The sequence below is a fragment of the Phacochoerus africanus genome, chromosome X (genome assembly GCF_016906955.1).
Source record: "Phacochoerus africanus isolate WHEZ1 chromosome X, ROS_Pafr_v1, whole genome shotgun sequence".
NCBI classification, from domain to species: Eukaryota; Metazoa; Chordata; class Mammalia; order Artiodactyla; family Suidae; genus Phacochoerus; species Phacochoerus africanus.
This window is the reverse complement of record NC_062560.1, coordinates 86570902-86588054: the sequence shown is the minus strand read 5'-3', so window position 1 is coordinate 86588054 and position 17153 is coordinate 86570902. Positions and strand designations below refer to the sequence as shown.

General features: G+C 40.2%; 1 protein-coding gene and 1 long non-coding RNA gene across 5 annotated transcripts in view; one reads left to right on the top strand and one right to left on the bottom strand.

Annotated features, from left to right (window-relative positions):
* Window positions 1-9265, bottom strand: part of CSTF2 (cleavage stimulation factor subunit 2) — a 29545-nt gene extending 20280 nt beyond the window's left edge. For all 3 annotated transcript variants that reach the window (XM_047764688.1, XM_047764686.1, XM_047764687.1), the window contains exons 1-7: window positions 9106-9265; window positions 7942-8020; window positions 7286-7455; window positions 6363-6499; window positions 5782-5901; window positions 5552-5689; window positions 2305-2428 (exon numbers count right to left, since the gene is read on the bottom strand). In XM_047764688.1, the coding sequence (XP_047620644.1) occupies window positions 2305-2428; window positions 5552-5689; window positions 5782-5901; window positions 6363-6499; window positions 7286-7455; window positions 7942-8020; window positions 9106-9163 (826 nt within the window). In that variant the 5' untranslated portion in view covers window positions 9164-9265. The remainder of the gene's footprint in view (window positions 1-2304; window positions 2429-5551; window positions 5690-5781; window positions 5902-6362; window positions 6500-7285; window positions 7456-7941; window positions 8021-9105) is intronic.
* Window positions 9266-9637: 372 nt separating this feature from the next.
* Window positions 9638-17153, top strand: part of LOC125118873 (uncharacterized) — a 28751-nt gene continuing 21235 nt past the window's right edge. For both annotated transcript variants that reach the window (XR_007132909.1, XR_007132908.1), the window contains exons 1-6: window positions 9638-9742; window positions 10018-10182; window positions 11802-11908; window positions 12969-13029; window positions 14729-14850; window positions 15931-16037. This is a non-coding gene — a long non-coding RNA (uncharacterized LOC125118873). The remainder of the gene's footprint in view (window positions 9743-10017; window positions 10183-11801; window positions 11909-12968; window positions 13030-14728; window positions 14851-15930; window positions 16038-17153) is intronic.

Below are 17153 nucleotides of genomic sequence, written 5' to 3'. Positions count from 1 at the left end.
CCATTGTGCCACAATAGGAACTCCCGACTTTTATTGTTTTATTTTTTTCACCAAACACATGGTATGTGGAAATGCCTGGGCCAGGGACAGAACCCCTACCAAAGCAGTGACAACATTGGCTCCTTAATCTGCTGTGTCACCAGGGAACTCCTGCTGTCTTTAGATAATTTATAAATTTATTTATATTTCCTCATTATTTCAAGGATTACCAAGAATATGTTCTTTAGTTTTCCGAATAAAGTTTTTTTTTCAGTCACCTTTTAATTATTTATTTCCAACTTTATTGGCTTGTAATCAGAGAATGCAGCCTATAGTCTCTACAGTTTAAAATTTGTTTTTGGAGTTCTCTTGTAGAGCAGCAGGTTAAAGATCCGGCATTGTCACTGCAGCGGTTTGGGTTGCTGCTATGGCGCAGGTTCAATCCCTGGCCTGGGAACTTCCACATGCCGTGGGCATGGGCAAAAAAAAGAGAGAGAGAGAAAGAGAGAAAGAAGAAACAACTTGTTTTTATTTTTTGGCCATGCCTGCGGCATGTGGAAGTTCTTGGTCCAGGGATTGGTCCATGGTTCTTGGTCCATGCTGTAGCAGTGACAAGAGCCACAACAGTGACTATTATACTGGATTCCCAACTGCTCGGCCACCAGGGAACTCCTTTTCATTTTGTGGCTAAGTACATGGTCAGTTTTTTAATTGGTTGGGGAGCATATTCTCTAGTTAAGTGATATAAGGCTCCCTCTATGTATTAATCAAGCTTATTGATTCCATTATTTTATTTCTCTATGTCCTCACTTATTTTTTGTCTACTAGCACAGTGCTACACCAAGTGTGGTCCACAGACAACAGGGATCCACACTCTGTATGTTAACAGTTCATGACAATGTTAAATACAGAAACGGAGAACAGATACGTAGAAACTTTTATAGCAACTTGACATTGCTGTGACATCCAAGTGCATTAGGTGCACTTGTCTTACTGAACACAGTACAGACCAGTTCGGGTGTTTTTCAACTCATGCAATGAGCTGCATACCTCACGGGTTGTACACTCGTCATGTGTAGTTGAACCACATTACAATGTGTGTTATTTTAAGGTAAGCTAAGCACCTATAACACAAAAATGTATAAAACACAGCATCTATTTCTTTCAGCAAAAGATAATTTAACTGTAACTCAAGATAAGTGAAAATCATGAGTTTGCTGACATTTAGTTAAAAATCCTTTCTCCCATTCTCTGTCAACTTAGCTCTTTAGATTGGTTTCTCTATAAGAGAACAATTTAAAATCGAATTATCCCCAATGAGTTGTGTTGTAGTCAATCTAACTCAGATTAGGTAAATTAACAAGAAGCAAGTTTGTTGCATAAAAATCTTTACTTATATATATCATGTGTTCACACAGATGTTCCACGTGAGGAATCACTATTTCACCTATAACTTTTTTAGTTATGATTGTTGAATGATGAAAAGCTACAAGCATAATAGAAATACTCTATTAATTTCCGTATACACAGTTTTAGTGAATACATTTAGTTTTTAAGATTCTTTTCTCCTTTTGTTGTTAGGTCTAATTATATTTCACGAAATACAATTGTTTCTGGTTCCCGGCTCCCCTCCAAATATTTTTTTTGGTTGTACCCATGGCATATGGAAGTTCCCTAGCTAGGGACTGAATCCAAGATGCAGATGCAACCTATGCCACAGCTGCAATAACGCTGAATCCTTAATCCACCGTACCAGGCATTAAACCCAAGCTGCCACAGACAATGTCAGATCCTTAACCCAGTGTGTCATAGTGGGAACTCCATCCATGTACTTTTTAACCTAATCTGGCAATCTCTGGCTTTTAATGAGAGAACTCAGTCCATTCACATTTACCAGAATAATGACTATATGAGATTTTATTTTCTCCAACTTGACTCTATGTTTATTATCACTTACTTCACAATGTCATTTCCTTTTCTCTGTATTTGACGGCTTGTTCTAGTATCCATTCTATTTTTCCCCTTGTTAGACTGGAACTTTACTATACTTTTCCAATTTACTGTCCTTTCCTCTGCTCTCATAATCAGACATATAGAATGTGTTTACAAGAAACCAACAATTTCCTCCTACCCAGGATATATACTGCCTATTTTTGAGACTGACTCAATGCCTACTGCGCTAAGGAGGCAGATTAAACTGCCTATTTATATGTTAATTTAATGTCAACGATCTCATTACCACATAATTTGATTACACTATGCCATTTGCTGTAACAAAACTTTAGCAAAGTACCAAAATGGTGAAGACTCTAAATGAAAACATACCTCCAGGAGCTAAGGAACCAGGGCCAGGTCCTGTTACAGTGGCTGGTATCTGCCCTGGTGCTGCAACTCCAGCCTGCAGAGAAGCCTGCATCAGAGGAGGTGCTCCGTTGACATGCATTCCACTCTGACCAAGAGAGAAACTGGGAGTATGTATATGCTCTGTGGAGACTCAACACACAAAGTCTATGATCTTAACTCTTCATTGACGCCCCCGAATATTCTATCAAGTATCCTCTTCCTATAGCATGTCTTATGCAGCATTAGATTTATAACATACTTTGAACAGAAGTTGCAATGCAGGGAGTTCCCATCATGGCTCAGCAATAATGAACTCAACTAATATCCACTAAGATGCAGATTTGATCCCTGGCCTTTCTCAGTGGGTTAAAGATCTGATGTAAAAAAAAACGCCATGAGTTTGTGGTGTAGGTTGCAGATGCGGCTCGAATCTGGCATTGCTGTGGCTATAATATAGGCCGGCTGCTGCAGCTCCAACTGGACCCCTAGCTTGGGAACTTCCATATGCTGCGGGTGTGGCCCTAAAAAGAAGAAGAAGAAAAAAAAGAAATTGCAATACAGGCAATAAGCCTGGTTATACAGAACATAGTTAAGATGGACCATACTATAAAAGCAAAAATTGACAAGTCCATCAATTTAACATGGACCAATAATATGTGTGGTGAGACCATATATAGTATCTACTTCAAGACCAGAGTCTGGCAATAAGAGTTAAAAAAAACCAAACAAACCAAAAACCTGCCTGAACCCAGGAAGAAAGAGAGTGAGATTTTTTCTAAAAAAAGAACTACTGGCTGTCTACATTCTAAGATGAAAAATTTTTTTTGTTTTTTTAGGGCTGCACCTGAAGCATATGTAGGTTCCCAGGCTAGGGGTCAAATCAGAGCTGTAGCCTCTGGCCTACACCACAGCCACAGCAACGCCAGATCCTTAACTCACTGAGCGAGGCCAGGGATTGAACCTGCATTCTCACAGTTACTAGTCAGATTCATTTCTGCTGAGCCATGACGGGAACTCTGAAAAATTTTTTTATTTGACCAATCTTTTCTCATCCCTGTCCTCAGACATAATTCTGGTTTTGAGGAGAATGTAAAAAAAAAAAAAAAAAATTTAATGCTACATTAAAGAGGGAAAGGGAATGTTATATTTTCATCTGTGTATTCCCAAGAGAACTGAGCAGTGCCTTGGAATAGAAAGCCTAATAGATAAGGAATAAAAGCTAAGTTATATATTCTCAGAAAACACAAAACTCTAAAACAGAAAAGAGGAAACTGTATAATAAGGTGGTTAAAGAGAAAACAGGCTATAACATCAGAACCAAGTTCAGATCCAGAATTTGCCACTTACGATTATGATTTTTGGAGCAGTTAACCTCTTGGGCCTTAATTATTTCTTTTCTATTTCTGAAAAAGTATTTACTGAATCAGAGCAGGGGTTGGTAAATACCACCCGTGGGTGAAATCTGGCTCACTGCTTGGTTTCACAAATAAAGTTTTATTGGAACACGATCATGCACATTTGTTAATGTATTGTCTGTGACTCATTTCACATTCCAATGGTAAAGTTGAGTACCTAAGACATCCCATGGCCTGCAAAGTCAAAAATATTTACTACCTGCCATTTAGAAAATGTTTGCTGACCTCTGCCTTAAGCTTTTGTATAAGCCATCCAAGTTGTTTACCTCTGCTAATCTAATGGTTAAAAAATGTGTTTTTTTTGTTTTGTTTTTTAATTTTATTTATTTTTTTGTTATTTCCCCAATACAATTTTTTTTTCTACTGTACAGCATGGTGACCCAGTTACACATACATGTACACATTCTATTTTCTCACATTATCATGTTCCATCATAAGTGACTAGACACAGTTCCCAGTGAAAAAACAGTTGTTTATTGTACTTTGCTCACATTTATCTTACTGAGGTTGACCACTTTTCATATATTTAACGTATATTTATATTTCCACTCTTATGAACTCTTTATGTGTATTGCATAGTTTTCTACTGCATTATTGGTAATTTTCTTACTAATTATAGGAGGTCTTTTTATTATTAAAAGTTCAGATACATAAATTGTAGAGAATAAAATAACCACACAGCTCAGGAAACAAATTATATATACAGTTGAAATCTCCCATATGGTCTCCTCTAACTGCATTCTCTATCCCCTTCTTAGACAACCACTTAAGAATTCTTATAGATGTTTTGAAATTTTATGTAAATCATTATATTAGGAACCTGCTCTTTGCAACTTACTCAACATGTTCTGGGGATATGTACAGACACACATACCCCATATTTTGTAAATACTTTCATATTCACTTACTTTCACTTCTGTATGGCACTGTTTTTGAATGTATCTTAGTTCATCTTCACTGTTATATGGAATTACATTTTTGGAAATCATTCATGGTGACATATGCAGTTTAATTGTTATAGAGTATTTCACTGGATAAATATAACTGATTTTCTCTATTCTTCCACTGTTTTACATTTAAGACATTTCCAATTTTTTACTACTATAACATGGCAATAAACATTCTTGAGCATGACTAAAGAGTCTTAAGTCATCAACCTCTTGTCCATCATATGTGTTGCAAATACTTTCCCCCAATTTGTCATTTGCTTTTGGTGTTTTTCTCCATATAGAAATTTTTCAGTTTTCAAATACACTGATTTTTGTCATGGCTTCGGGGTTTTATGTCACACTTGGAAAATAAGCTGTACTTTTTTTCGGAGTTCCTGTCATGATGCAGCAGAAACAAATCCGACTGGGAACCATGAGGTTACAGGTTCGATCCCTGGCCTTGCTCAGTGGGTTAAGGGTCTGGCGTTGCTGTGAGCTGTGGTGTAGGTCGAAGACGTGGCTTGGATCCCATGTTGCTGTGACTGTGGCTGTGGCGTAGGTTGGTGGTTTCAGCTCCGATTGGACCCCTAGCCTGGGAACCTTCATATGCTGCGGGAGTGGCCCTATAAAGACAAAAGACAGGAGACCAAAAAAAAAAAACAAAAAAAAAAGAGCATAAAGGAAGGATGTCTATATCACAAATTTGGCACGAAAACTATATTAATTCAGGTGTCATGTACTTTGCAACCTTGTTTACTGCTTTTGTGCCTAAAAATTGAAACTATCATCTCTAGCTCCTGACCATTCTTCTTTCAACATATCCTCCTAAAATGAAAGTGACAGTCTAAGACACATTAAAAAAAATCTTAAAGGATAAAGTCCTACCAAAGACTGGGCCTGAGGGGCCTGAGGATTCTGCTGGTTCATTGACACATTGGATCCTGAGCCAGGTCCAGTGCTGTGGACTGTCTGAGGGTTGCCTGCAATCAGTGTTGGGATATTTGTCTGGCGATGCAGAATTTTCTAAAAAGTGAAAAGACAAATCTATGAGCTGTCTGTTTCTGTACCACTCAAGGTCTATCCTAGTATTTCATAAAAGAACCAGAAGCACTCACCAAGGCGATTTCTGGATCCACAATTCTCATCACTACCTGTGCTTGTAGCAAAGCATAAGCCAGTTGAGGGTTCTGAAGCAACATGTTCCGTGCTTCCTGGGGACTATTCTGGACACAGAGCTGAGAAGATAAAGAGATCAGTCATCCGGTTCAATTCATCAATCAGGTTATTACTTAGAAACTGATCATGATACAGAGCTATTTGCATCTGAGAAATGTAACATTCAAGAGGCTTTTTAAGGTATTAATTTTTACATAGCATGCAAAATCTTGGTCATGGCAGGCAATAGAAGGAAGAAGGCACTTCAAATATCATGATACCATCATTTAGGAAAAAAGTCGTATTTTAACATCTAGATTTGATATCTATGGGCCACAAAATCCCAGCCAGATTGTGTAGGTGTGTTTGTGGACAAAAAATGGAAAGTACTCTTCATGAAATGTACACTATATACCGAAGGTTTAAGAAATGTTGGTCAACAGGCACACTTTCTGTTTCTACCAGGGAATCATTCATATCAATGAAATCCTTGAAAATTTGATGTGATTTGATTTATCCATAAGCTAGTGCCTCCTCCTACCTTCATTTGTTTCATCAGTTCAAACATCTGCTCTGGTGGAAGACTGGCAACTGCTTTGCTAATGGATTCAGGGGCATCCTCAGGACTGATGGTCTCTCCATAAGGTGACTCAATGACAGGGGCACCAGTGCCAAGACCTGATTGGGAAGAAAGTACAAGAAAGTTAAGGAGGCAGTAATAAAGAGAAAAACGATCTCAAGTATCTACTCTTTACAGAGTTGCTGTAAGACACTGTTGATAACTTTAAATTTTCTGGAGCTGAGAAATAAGTGATTTTCAAGTCTCTTATTTCTGTGGAGGAAAGTGACAGAGTGTATCTTCTGCTCTCAGAGGAAAGCTGGCACCAGGGTCACAGAAGAGAACAATATTAACTTAAATTAGGGGCTAGGCATATCCATTTCCTTTTACAAATCATTTCATAAGCAAAATGTTTCTTTTTTTTTTTTACAGTTTTTTTTAATTGTTATTTCCCCAATACAATTTTTTTTTTCTACTGTACAGCATGGTGACCCAGTTAAAAGGGTTTAATTCTAATTTCAAAGTGGAATTTCTGGATTCTGTTACTTCATGAAAAAAAAAGCCACGAGAATGCCTTGGTATCCTTACCAGTTATAGATCTGGTAACATAATTATAGGAGTGGCAGACACTAATGACAGACATAGCACTACTAACGGCTTCCTGAGCCTGTAATTCATCTTCAGCTGGAAATCAATTCCTTGGTAATGGAAGGTCTTAAGTCAACTTTATTTATTTCTCAAAGGTATACACTGCCCTAATGCAGGCAGCTCTCAGATGGCTCAAATAAAGATGTTGTGTAGCTGAAAACCATTTCAGCAGATGCTAAAACATATGATTATGTGGCAAATCTCCATTGTTACATCTTTACTAACTCATGTTGCATACAGCTTGGGTTTTTACTCACTCTTCAGCTCCTCTTTGTTCTTTTCGCTGGCAGCATTGTCCACTCGAAGTGCTCTCCCACTGAATTCACGCCCATTTAGGTTTCGCATGGCACTAAGTGCTGTCTCCTGGTCTTGGTATTCACAGAAGCCATAACCCTTTGGTTTTCCTGTCTCCCTATCATATACCAACCTGGAGAGCAGAACCAAGTAGCAGGCATGAATGTTATATACATGCAGGGTTTCCGCTAACATTGCTGTGTTCTAATGTGGTTTACTTTAAGACAACCTTATTGCTCCGTGTCACTGAAATATTTTTTACACATCTTTCTAAATGGGGAAAAAAGGTAACTTTTAGGAGTTATCTTGTGGCACAGTGGGTTAAGGATCCAATGTTGTCACTGCGGCAGTTTGGCTCGCTGCTGTGGTGCAGATTGGATCCCTGGCCTGGGAACTTCCATATGCCAGGGGTGGGCCAAAAAAAATTGTATCTTTTAGCAAAAATGAATGTGAATTATATGGTGTGTGAATTATATCTCAATAAAGCTGTTACAAACAAAAAAGAATTTTTTTTTTGTGCATGTGAAAAGTCACCAATAAAAACTTTGCCATTATTACTAGGGGCCAATTTGTGGTGATTTTTAAGAAATTTCCACCAAGTAGTAAAAGGGGATCTCACCTGAAACTAACAACAGGTCCAACCTCAGAAAAGATGTCCTTTAATTGCTCTTCAGTAGCCTCATAAGGAATGTTCCCCACTAAGGAAGGAAATAGATAATATATTAAAATTCTGAGTTTGTAATCTAGGTCTTTAGTAAGAAAGCATTTACATATATCACTGAAAATGTAACAACTGGTTCAAACACAACATTCCTCCAATCCCGATTCCATTGTACTTTCTTAGACAAGAATTCAATGGTGTCTACTGACTTTAATTACAAGAGGAATAAACCACTGAGACAAAACACAAAAGGTGTATGCCCTCCTAAGTATTAGTTCTTAGACTGAACTGACATGTGTTACATTTTTCTTAAGCATGGTGAAAATAAATATTTAGGCATTGGTATTTACCTGAAAGTCTGCAAGTCTTATAAATAACTGCTAAAAATGTCAATATTATAATATATGAAGCCGGCTCCTATGCCAGTATTTCCACATATACACACACTCAAAGGAGAATGACCACGAATGTCGTAGAGGATGTTTAAAAATTATTCTGAACTATTTTGTCATGTCCCTCCCAAAAGGTGCTTTAAAATCGCCAGATACTTTTAAAAATCAACTTATTTCGGCCTGAAAGATTGCTCGGAATAGACTCGACCCTCTTTAAAATTTCTCTGAATAGGTCTTAATCATTCATTCATTCATTTATTTACAGTAGACCTTAAGACGCCGGGTGGCCACGACCACTAACGACGAACTAAAATGTGAAAAGCAGAGGATGAAAGCCCTTATGAGAGGGCGGGAAATGGACAGAAAGATCTATACCCTCAGCATATAACCTGTATTCTGGGATAGGGGGTGAGTAGTACGGGGCAGTTGCCATGAGCCCTCGCTTCTATATAATAATTGAGGCTCACGAAAGGAAAACGCATAGAAGCCGAACGCTAGTTTAACTTCCTCGGCCACATCTTGCAACGGCTTTGAGGCCTCGGGGGAAGGGGAGCATCACTTTGCCCACGAGCCCACCAAGCTGGCCGCCCGACAGGACAGGCAGGTCGAGCGCAAGCCCGACCCATCACCGGCTCCTGCAGCGATTCATGAGATGCAGGACGGCATTCCTCGGCGTTCCCTGTCTTTTTCTCTCCCTCCCAGACGCTTGGATCCACCGAATTCCTCTCACCGAAAACTGAACGTAGCGAACGGTCCACCGCAGGGTCTCTCACAGTCAAACCCGCCATCGCTCTCTTCCGGGGGCTTCCGGTACGCCAGAGCACACTTCCGTACGGCGCATGAGCCCAGCGCCGAACACGCTTCTGTACGGCGCGTGAGCCGGACGCTTCTGAGCCGGACGCTTCTGAGCCGCACGGACGCAGGGCCCCTCCCCTGGCGTCATTTCGTCATAGCAGGCGCGCGTCACGTCCAGGAGAGCGCTAACTCCCTCCCGGCTGGGCTCCAGCCTGAGAAAAACTACGTTCCGAGTTGGAGCTCGGCTAATTTGAAGGCTTTTAGTCTGCGTAATTCTTTATTGTTCATTATGTTCTTAGGCTAACGCAAGTAATCGTCGACCACAATAACGATGGCGGCGGCGGCGGCTTTACCATGGTAACCGGAAAGTCGATAAACCACTGTGTCCCTTTCCTTTTAGTTCCGCCCTGTTAGGGGAGGGGAAATGCTTGGCCCCGCCCCAGCGGCGTGCATTTTTATCCTTTCTCAAAAGCTTTGAACCCACTGAGGGAGACGAGGAAACAGAGTCACGGCACCCTAGAGAATGAGGGGCACCCAATGCCAAAGCGCCAACATACTGAGAAGATGGGGAGGTAAACACAGGACAGACCCCGTCTGCTCTCTTTTAGCCCGTGGGCTTCACGTGCTTGATGGTGAGGGGGCGAGGCCGTGGAGGATGTTGGCTGGCAGGGCATCAGAAAACATTAGAACAGGAAATGTAATTGGCTAGTAGTACGCAATTAGCAACTAAGTCATGATTTGAGCTCAGCTTGCTTTCGCTCCAGAGGCTGAATGCTTAAGTGCCCACCAGTATAACTCAGAGAATTTAACGACGTAACTCTTTTCTTTCTTTACCATTTTTGGTTAGAGCTTAAGATTTGGTAATAGTGGATTGATGGCCCAGAATAATGAACCGCTGAAGAATAGGTTGAGGCACTTAGCCAGGGCATGTTCTGCCGTCAGCCATTTGTGGAGAATGGACTGTTGATTCTTTCACTTCATTTAACCACCCCTACTGTTTATAAAAGAAGAGGTATGTATAAGGGCTATTTCCTAAGCTCGTGGTGTTTTATAATTGGGTTTCAGTTATAGGCCATGTGCTTGTGACCCCATGCCTCATTGCTATTGTCCATGAGGGTCTTCCCTTCATTGCCATACTCCCAGAGTGACACATTTCTTTTGCCTCCAAGTTGTAGCAGAATGAGGACAGGAGGTATTGACTGTTACTGTTGTAGGTATTATGACTGAACCTCAATTAGAACAATGAAGTAGGTGCTGTATGAAGAGGTAGGGGAAAAACTAGGAAAGATGCATTTCTACACAAATGGGACTATTGTTTTTTGGGGGCTTTGAGTAGAAGAGAAAGTACGTAGTGGAGAATCAAATAATTGGGAAGCCACAGGCAAGATTTGTGGCACATTGACAGAAAAAGTTTTGTGGAGAAGTCCTGAGTTCTTATCCAATTTTGTCGGTGACACTAAGAATATTAGACAATGTAGGAGTAAAGCACACAGAGACATTCAAGACTGAGTGCTCTGTGAGGACATAGAGACTTGAGTTCTTTCTCCTGGCCATAGAAGATCAAGCTTCCAAGGCCTGGTTAAGTGCTACTTCATGCTTGGTCCACATTTAAAGCTGCTCAGAGAGCCATGGAATGAAATTCCTCTTTGAAAGGCAGTAACTTCTGGATAGACATTATTGCACCAAAAAATATCCAAATATCACTGTAGCATTACCCAACTTACAGGAAATCCACAATGAGCAGTGGCTGCAAGAGATAAGGAAACTCGGGGCCCTTGGAGAACATCTGAATGCTAACACAGATCCTGCTTGGTATCTGGATGTAGGTACCAATTGGCTTGCCTTCCAGAAAGAAACATCATTTCTAGGTTTTGTACTACTGCATTATCACACTTGTTTTGCACCAATATTTATACTTTATGAGACTATTTGAGGTTTCAGCTCTAAGGCTAGTCTATAGAGAATTGTCTAATCCATCAGAACTGGTTATTCTGGTCTTTCAATTTTAGCATTTCCATTTTTTATTTTTTATTTTTATTTTTTTAGGGCTACATCTGTAGCATATGGAGGTTCCCAGGCTAGGGGTGGAATTGGAGCTACAGCTGCCGGCCTACCCCACAGATCTGATCCGCATCTGCGACCTACACCACAGCTCACAGCAATGCTAGATCTTTAACCCACTGAGCTAGGCCAGGGATCGAACTCACATCCTCATGGATACTAGTTGGGTTCATTACTGCTGAGCCACAATGGGAACTCCTCCATTTTTTATTTTTTTAAATCTAACTACTTCTGTTCTCAATTCATGCTCAGTGAATATATTTCCTGTATTCCTTTCCCAGAATCCTATTCCTCCAAAGGAAGTTCAGGATTGTTCACCTGCTCATAAGCTGCCTTATGAGATATATTGCTTGGTAGCATGCCAGGAAATTAGATGGTCAACTGAATTAGAGGAAGATTTCCCTTGTTCCTGGCAGTTACATACTGACCTCTTGCTGCTGAATGCTTCTCATCCAAGCATTGAGGAAAACTGAATAAGAGGAGGAAGTCTTTGAGGTTTTTTTTTTTTTCTCTAGAATCCACCAGGTTTGTCTAAAACTTAGATCTTTGGGGGCACTTATTCTTTTTCAGAACCAGAACTCTGGGAGGCCATTGCCTTGGCACATGGAATCCAAGGCTTAGCAAAATCAAGGTGGCTATCACTGGACAGCATTTGAACTCCAATAGCGTGCTGCTAGGTGAGCATGGATGGATTGAGCATGTGAATAATGGTATCAGGTTGGAGTAAACAGGATGATTATTAAAAAGAGCTATTGTTGGAGTTCTCCTGTGGCACAGCAGATTGGGGATCTGGTATTGTTGCTGCAGGTGACTTGACCCCTGGCCTGGGAACTTCCACTTGCAACAGGTGTGGCCAAAATAAAAATTAAAAATATGAAGAGTTCATGTTTATGAAGGGCCATATAGATTAAAAGCTTTTTTATATAGATCTCACTTGATTCTAGCAAAACCTGGGAGATAGTTTTAATATGTATCATTTCTATTATGGTAAAATATACATAACAAAGTTTACCATTTTTTTGTCTTTTTTTTTTTTTTTTTTTTTGCTATTTCGTGGACCGCTCTCGCGGCATATGGAGGTTCCTAGGCTAGGGGTCGAATCGGAGCTGTAGCCGCCAGCCTATGCCAGAGCCACAGCAACGCAGGATCCGAGCCGCGTCTGCAACCTACACCACAGCTTATGGCAATGCTGGATTCTTAAGCCACTGAGCAAAGCCAGGGATTGAACCCACAACCTCATGGTTCCTAGTCGGATTCGTTAACCACTGCGCCACGACGGGAACTCCCGAGTTTACCATTTTAACCATTTTAAGTGTTCAGTGGCATTATGAATATTTACAGGAATTCTCTGGTGGCTCAGCAGGTTAAGGATCCAGCGTTGTCACTGCAGCAGCTCAGATCACTGATGTGGCTCGGGCTTGATTTCTGGCCCAAGACCTTCCATATGCTGCAGGTGCAGTCAAAAAAGAAAAAAAAAAAAGAATTTTCACATTGTGCAACCATTGTCACTCTCCACTTCCAGCACTTTTTCTTCTTTTTTTTTTGGCTGCACCCATGGCGTATGGAAATTTCTGAGCCAGGAATCAAACAAAATCCACAGCAACGACCCAAGCCACTGCAGTGACAACACCAGATCCTTAACCTGCTGTGCCAAGAGGGAACTCATCCAGAACTTTTATGTTTTCATAAACTGAAACTCCATACCAATCAAACACTAATTCCCCATTCTCCCCCCAGCCCCTGGCAGCCACCATTCTACTGTCTGTCTCTATGAATTTGACTACTCTAGGTACCTCATGTAAGTAGAATCATAACACTGTTTTCTGTGACTGGTTTATATTGTATAGCATAATATCTTCAAGGTTCGTTTATGTTGTAACGTGTCAGAATGTCCTTCCTTTTTAATGCTGAATAATATTCCATTTTGTTTATCCACTCACACATTGATGAACACTTGGGTTGCTTCCACCTTTTGGCTGCTGTGAATAACACTACTATGGGCATGGGTGTATAAATATCTGTTTGACTCCCTTTCAGTTCTTTTGGGTCTATACCCAGAAGTGGAATTGCTAAATCATGTGGTAATTCTGTGTTTAATTTTTTGAGGAACTGTGAAACTATTTTCCCCAATGGCTGCACCATTTTACATTCCCACCAATGATGCATAGCAGTCCCCTTTTCAGAATTGACAACATTTGTTATTTTCTGTTTTTTTTTTTTTTTTTTGATAATAGCCACCCTATTCTCCTCTCCTGTGCGTCTCTTTTACTTTCACACAGAACACTTCACTTTTTTGTTGTTGTTGTTGTTGTTGTTATTGTTGTTGTTGTTGCTATTTCTTGGGCCTCTCCCGCGGCATATGGAGGTTCCCAGGCTAGGGGTTGAATCAGAGCTGTAGCCACCGGCCTACGCCAGAGCCACAGCAACGCGGGATCTGAGCCGCGTCTGCAGCCTACACCACAGCTCACGGCAACGCCGGATCGTTAACCCACTGAGCAAGGGCAGGGACCGAACCCGCAACCTCATGGTTCCTAGTCGGATTCGTTAACCACTGCGCCACGACGGGAACTCCAGAACACTTCACTTTTGACACTTCCTGTTACCAAATGTGTAATGGGGGTTTTTCCCACAACGAGCACTTCTCTGTGACATCAGCTGTGTGTCCTACAATTTAACGCGATTCTGACACCATCTCCCTGGATAGTGTAGTATCTACCATTTCCTGTGTCTTTTCCTAGCCTGAGATCTGAGCTCTACCGCTTTTCTCCTTCTGAACTCCAAGAGCACAGTACCAAAGGCAGCCCCTAGACATTAGAATTGCGAAAAAGGTCCATCTTCCTCTTTCCAGTTAGAAGGACAGAATTGATAGCCAGGCCACTGCATCCCCCAGCCTGTGCTTCAGTGTACATCAGGGGAAGGAGCTGTGGGGTAAAGTAAGTAAAAATACCATGGAATTTCCTACCATTTTCTTTGTGGCTTTTTCTTGATTAAGCTTTTGCTTGATTGCTGTAGACTATTTTCCACACCTCCTATAAGGTTATTTTAACCAATCTCTAGTTGGTTTTTTAAAAATGTTAATCTAGGTGAAGGAAGGAGGGCCTCCAGCTTCCTAGTTTACCAACTTCTAGATGTCACTAAAAAAATATTCTATTTTATAAACAGGGATACCAATGCTTAGATAGTGATTGTACAAAGTTACAGTTAATGAGAATAAAAGCTGGTCTTTAATTCTGTTTCTTTTTCCAGGTTTTGTGATCTTTTTAAAAATAAACTTTGTGTTTTAGAATAATTTTAGACTTACCAAAAAGTTGCAGAAATAGGACAGGGAGTTCCCATATCTACCCACTCCCTGCCCGCCATACAGTTGCCCCTTTTATCAGTGTGTTAGCTTAGTGTGGTACCTTTGCTGTAATTAATGAACCAATACTGATGAACTAATGTCCATAATTTACTCACATTTCCTCAGTTTTTACTTAAGGTCTTTTTTGTTGTTCCAGGATCCAAGCCAGGACACCACATTACATTGTTCTCAGGGCTCCTTTGGTTCCTGTTGACTATGACCATTTCTTAGAATTGCTTTGTTTTGATGACCTTGACAATATTGAGGAGTACTGCTCAGGTATTTTGTAGACTGTGCCTCAATTGGCATTTGTCTGACGTTTTCTTCATGATTAGGTTGGGACTTTGGGTGTTCAGGAGGAAGTCGTATAGGTAAAATACCATTCTTATCATATTAAGGCTTTGATCAGGTGGCCAGCTTTTGCCAGGTTTCTCCTCTGAAAAGTTATTTTCTTCACCTTCTGTACTCTGTTCTTTGTTTTTGTTTTTGTTTTTTTTTCCTTTTTGTATATGTTCTGTTCTTTGGAAGGAAGCCACTAAGTCCAGCGCACTTTCAAGAAGAATTGGAGAAGATTAAGCTCCACTTCCTGGAGGCTGAGAATCTACATAAATTATTTAGCATTCTTCTATAAGGAAGAATTATTTTGTTCCTCAAATTGTTCTACTTTTGTTCATTAGAAACTCTTTCACATTGGTTCCTATGTTCCTTTGGCATGCCCCCATTGTTTTAGTTTTTTTGAGAACTTCCTTACTTCCTGGAACTACAGGTTGCTCATTTTGTATATTCCCTGCCATGGCCGTTGGAGAATCAGCCACTTCTCCACGGAGCCCTGGTTCCTTTTAGTAAATCAAAATGTCTTCCAGAATATGAAAGATCTAGGTGACTGTAGTAGTAACCCATTTGGAGGGGTGTGTGTGTGTGTGTGTGTGTGTGTGTGTGTAGGATGTGGTTAACAGGAGCAAAAGAAAAAGGAAAGCTGGAAGGGTCAAAAGCCAAGTCTCTCTTGAATAGTTTATTATACATTTGGAGGCAGTTTAAGAGCACAGACTAAGATATACCTTAGACTCAAATGCCAACTCTGTCACTTTCTACCTGTGTGTCTATAAACCTGTTTCCTCATCTGTAATGTGGATATAATAACCTCAGGAGGTTGTTGGAATGATGATTAAATGATTTAGAACACACGCTTTTACATAGTGCCTAGCACATGGTAAGCATTAATGTTAGCTATTGTTATTTGTTTCCATTCTTTATTTGTCTGAACTAGCTACTGTAATGTAATGAACAACTGTGAGCTTTCACTTTTTTAATTGATGCCTATGTTATTCAGCTCCCCTCTTATTATATTTCTTTCCCTAGGAATAATTTCGATGTGACCCAGTGCATCTTCTTTAGGATCATCACCAGGAAGCTGTGAGTGATGTCACTGCCCTGAATTGGTGAAGCACTGGGGTGTTTTTATGCAGGTGACGATTCTAGGGATCATGGGCTTGAAGTAGCAGCCTCTTCCCCTGTTCAGGTTCAGTTCACTCTTGAGTCTTTATCAGTGTTTTTCTTCAAGGCCATAAGGAAATTATGTTAGTCATATATGATATATTCGTATTAAAGTACAATGAACTCCAAATCTATTTTTGTTAATAGAATAAAATTTTTTTTTGTTACCTTCCTAGCAAATTTAATGTCTCCTTGTCAGGTGAGCTCTTCCTAGTGTAAGAAAAAATTGGCTTTCTTTTGATCATGTGAGTCTCTTCCTAAAGGCTCTTCCTGTTTCACCATGGATGAAGTCTGAAGTCCTCCTGAATGGCAGCACCCCCTATTAGATTGCCTCTTTTTTTTTTTTTTTTTTTTTGCTTTTTAGGGTTACACCCATGGCATATGAAAGTTCTCAGGCTAGGGATTGAATCCAAGCTGTAGCTGCCAACCCACACCGTAGCCATAGCAATGCAGGATCCGAGTCGCATCTGCGAACTATACCACAGCTCATGGCAATGGTGGATCCTTAACCCACTGAGCGAGGCCAGGGATCAAACCCTCATGGATACTAGTTTGGTTTGCTACCACTGAGCCATGATGGAAACTCCAGAATACCACATTTTTTTTATACTTATGAGATTTCTCCTATGATTCCCATGCCTGACATGTTTCCTCATAATTTCCTTCTCTAGACTGTTATTCAAATAACTCTTTAAACTCCACCTGGAGTAATTTAAGGAGTGCTGATACCTCCCTATCTACTGTCTTTTGAACATTATTGTTCAGTTATTCCCTAGAATGCACTGGCTCTTGATATGTACATGGTGTAAACTCAAAATATTCAATGTTTGGTTGTGTTTTTATGTATCTTCTAAATATTTGCATTAATCTTGTCTTTTCCCTAAAGGTATGTAAGTACCTCAGTCAGCATAGTACTAAATATCTGCTTATTGATAATGAGGAGGAAGATAAAGACTTTACTAGGTCTTGAGTATAGTTCATCTACAAATTTGAATGAGGGTACTTCTTTTTATATCTGAAGTAGTCAGTTTCACTGTGCTTTCATTAGTCCCTGGGCTATGATTATAGGAAATTAACTCCCAGCTCAG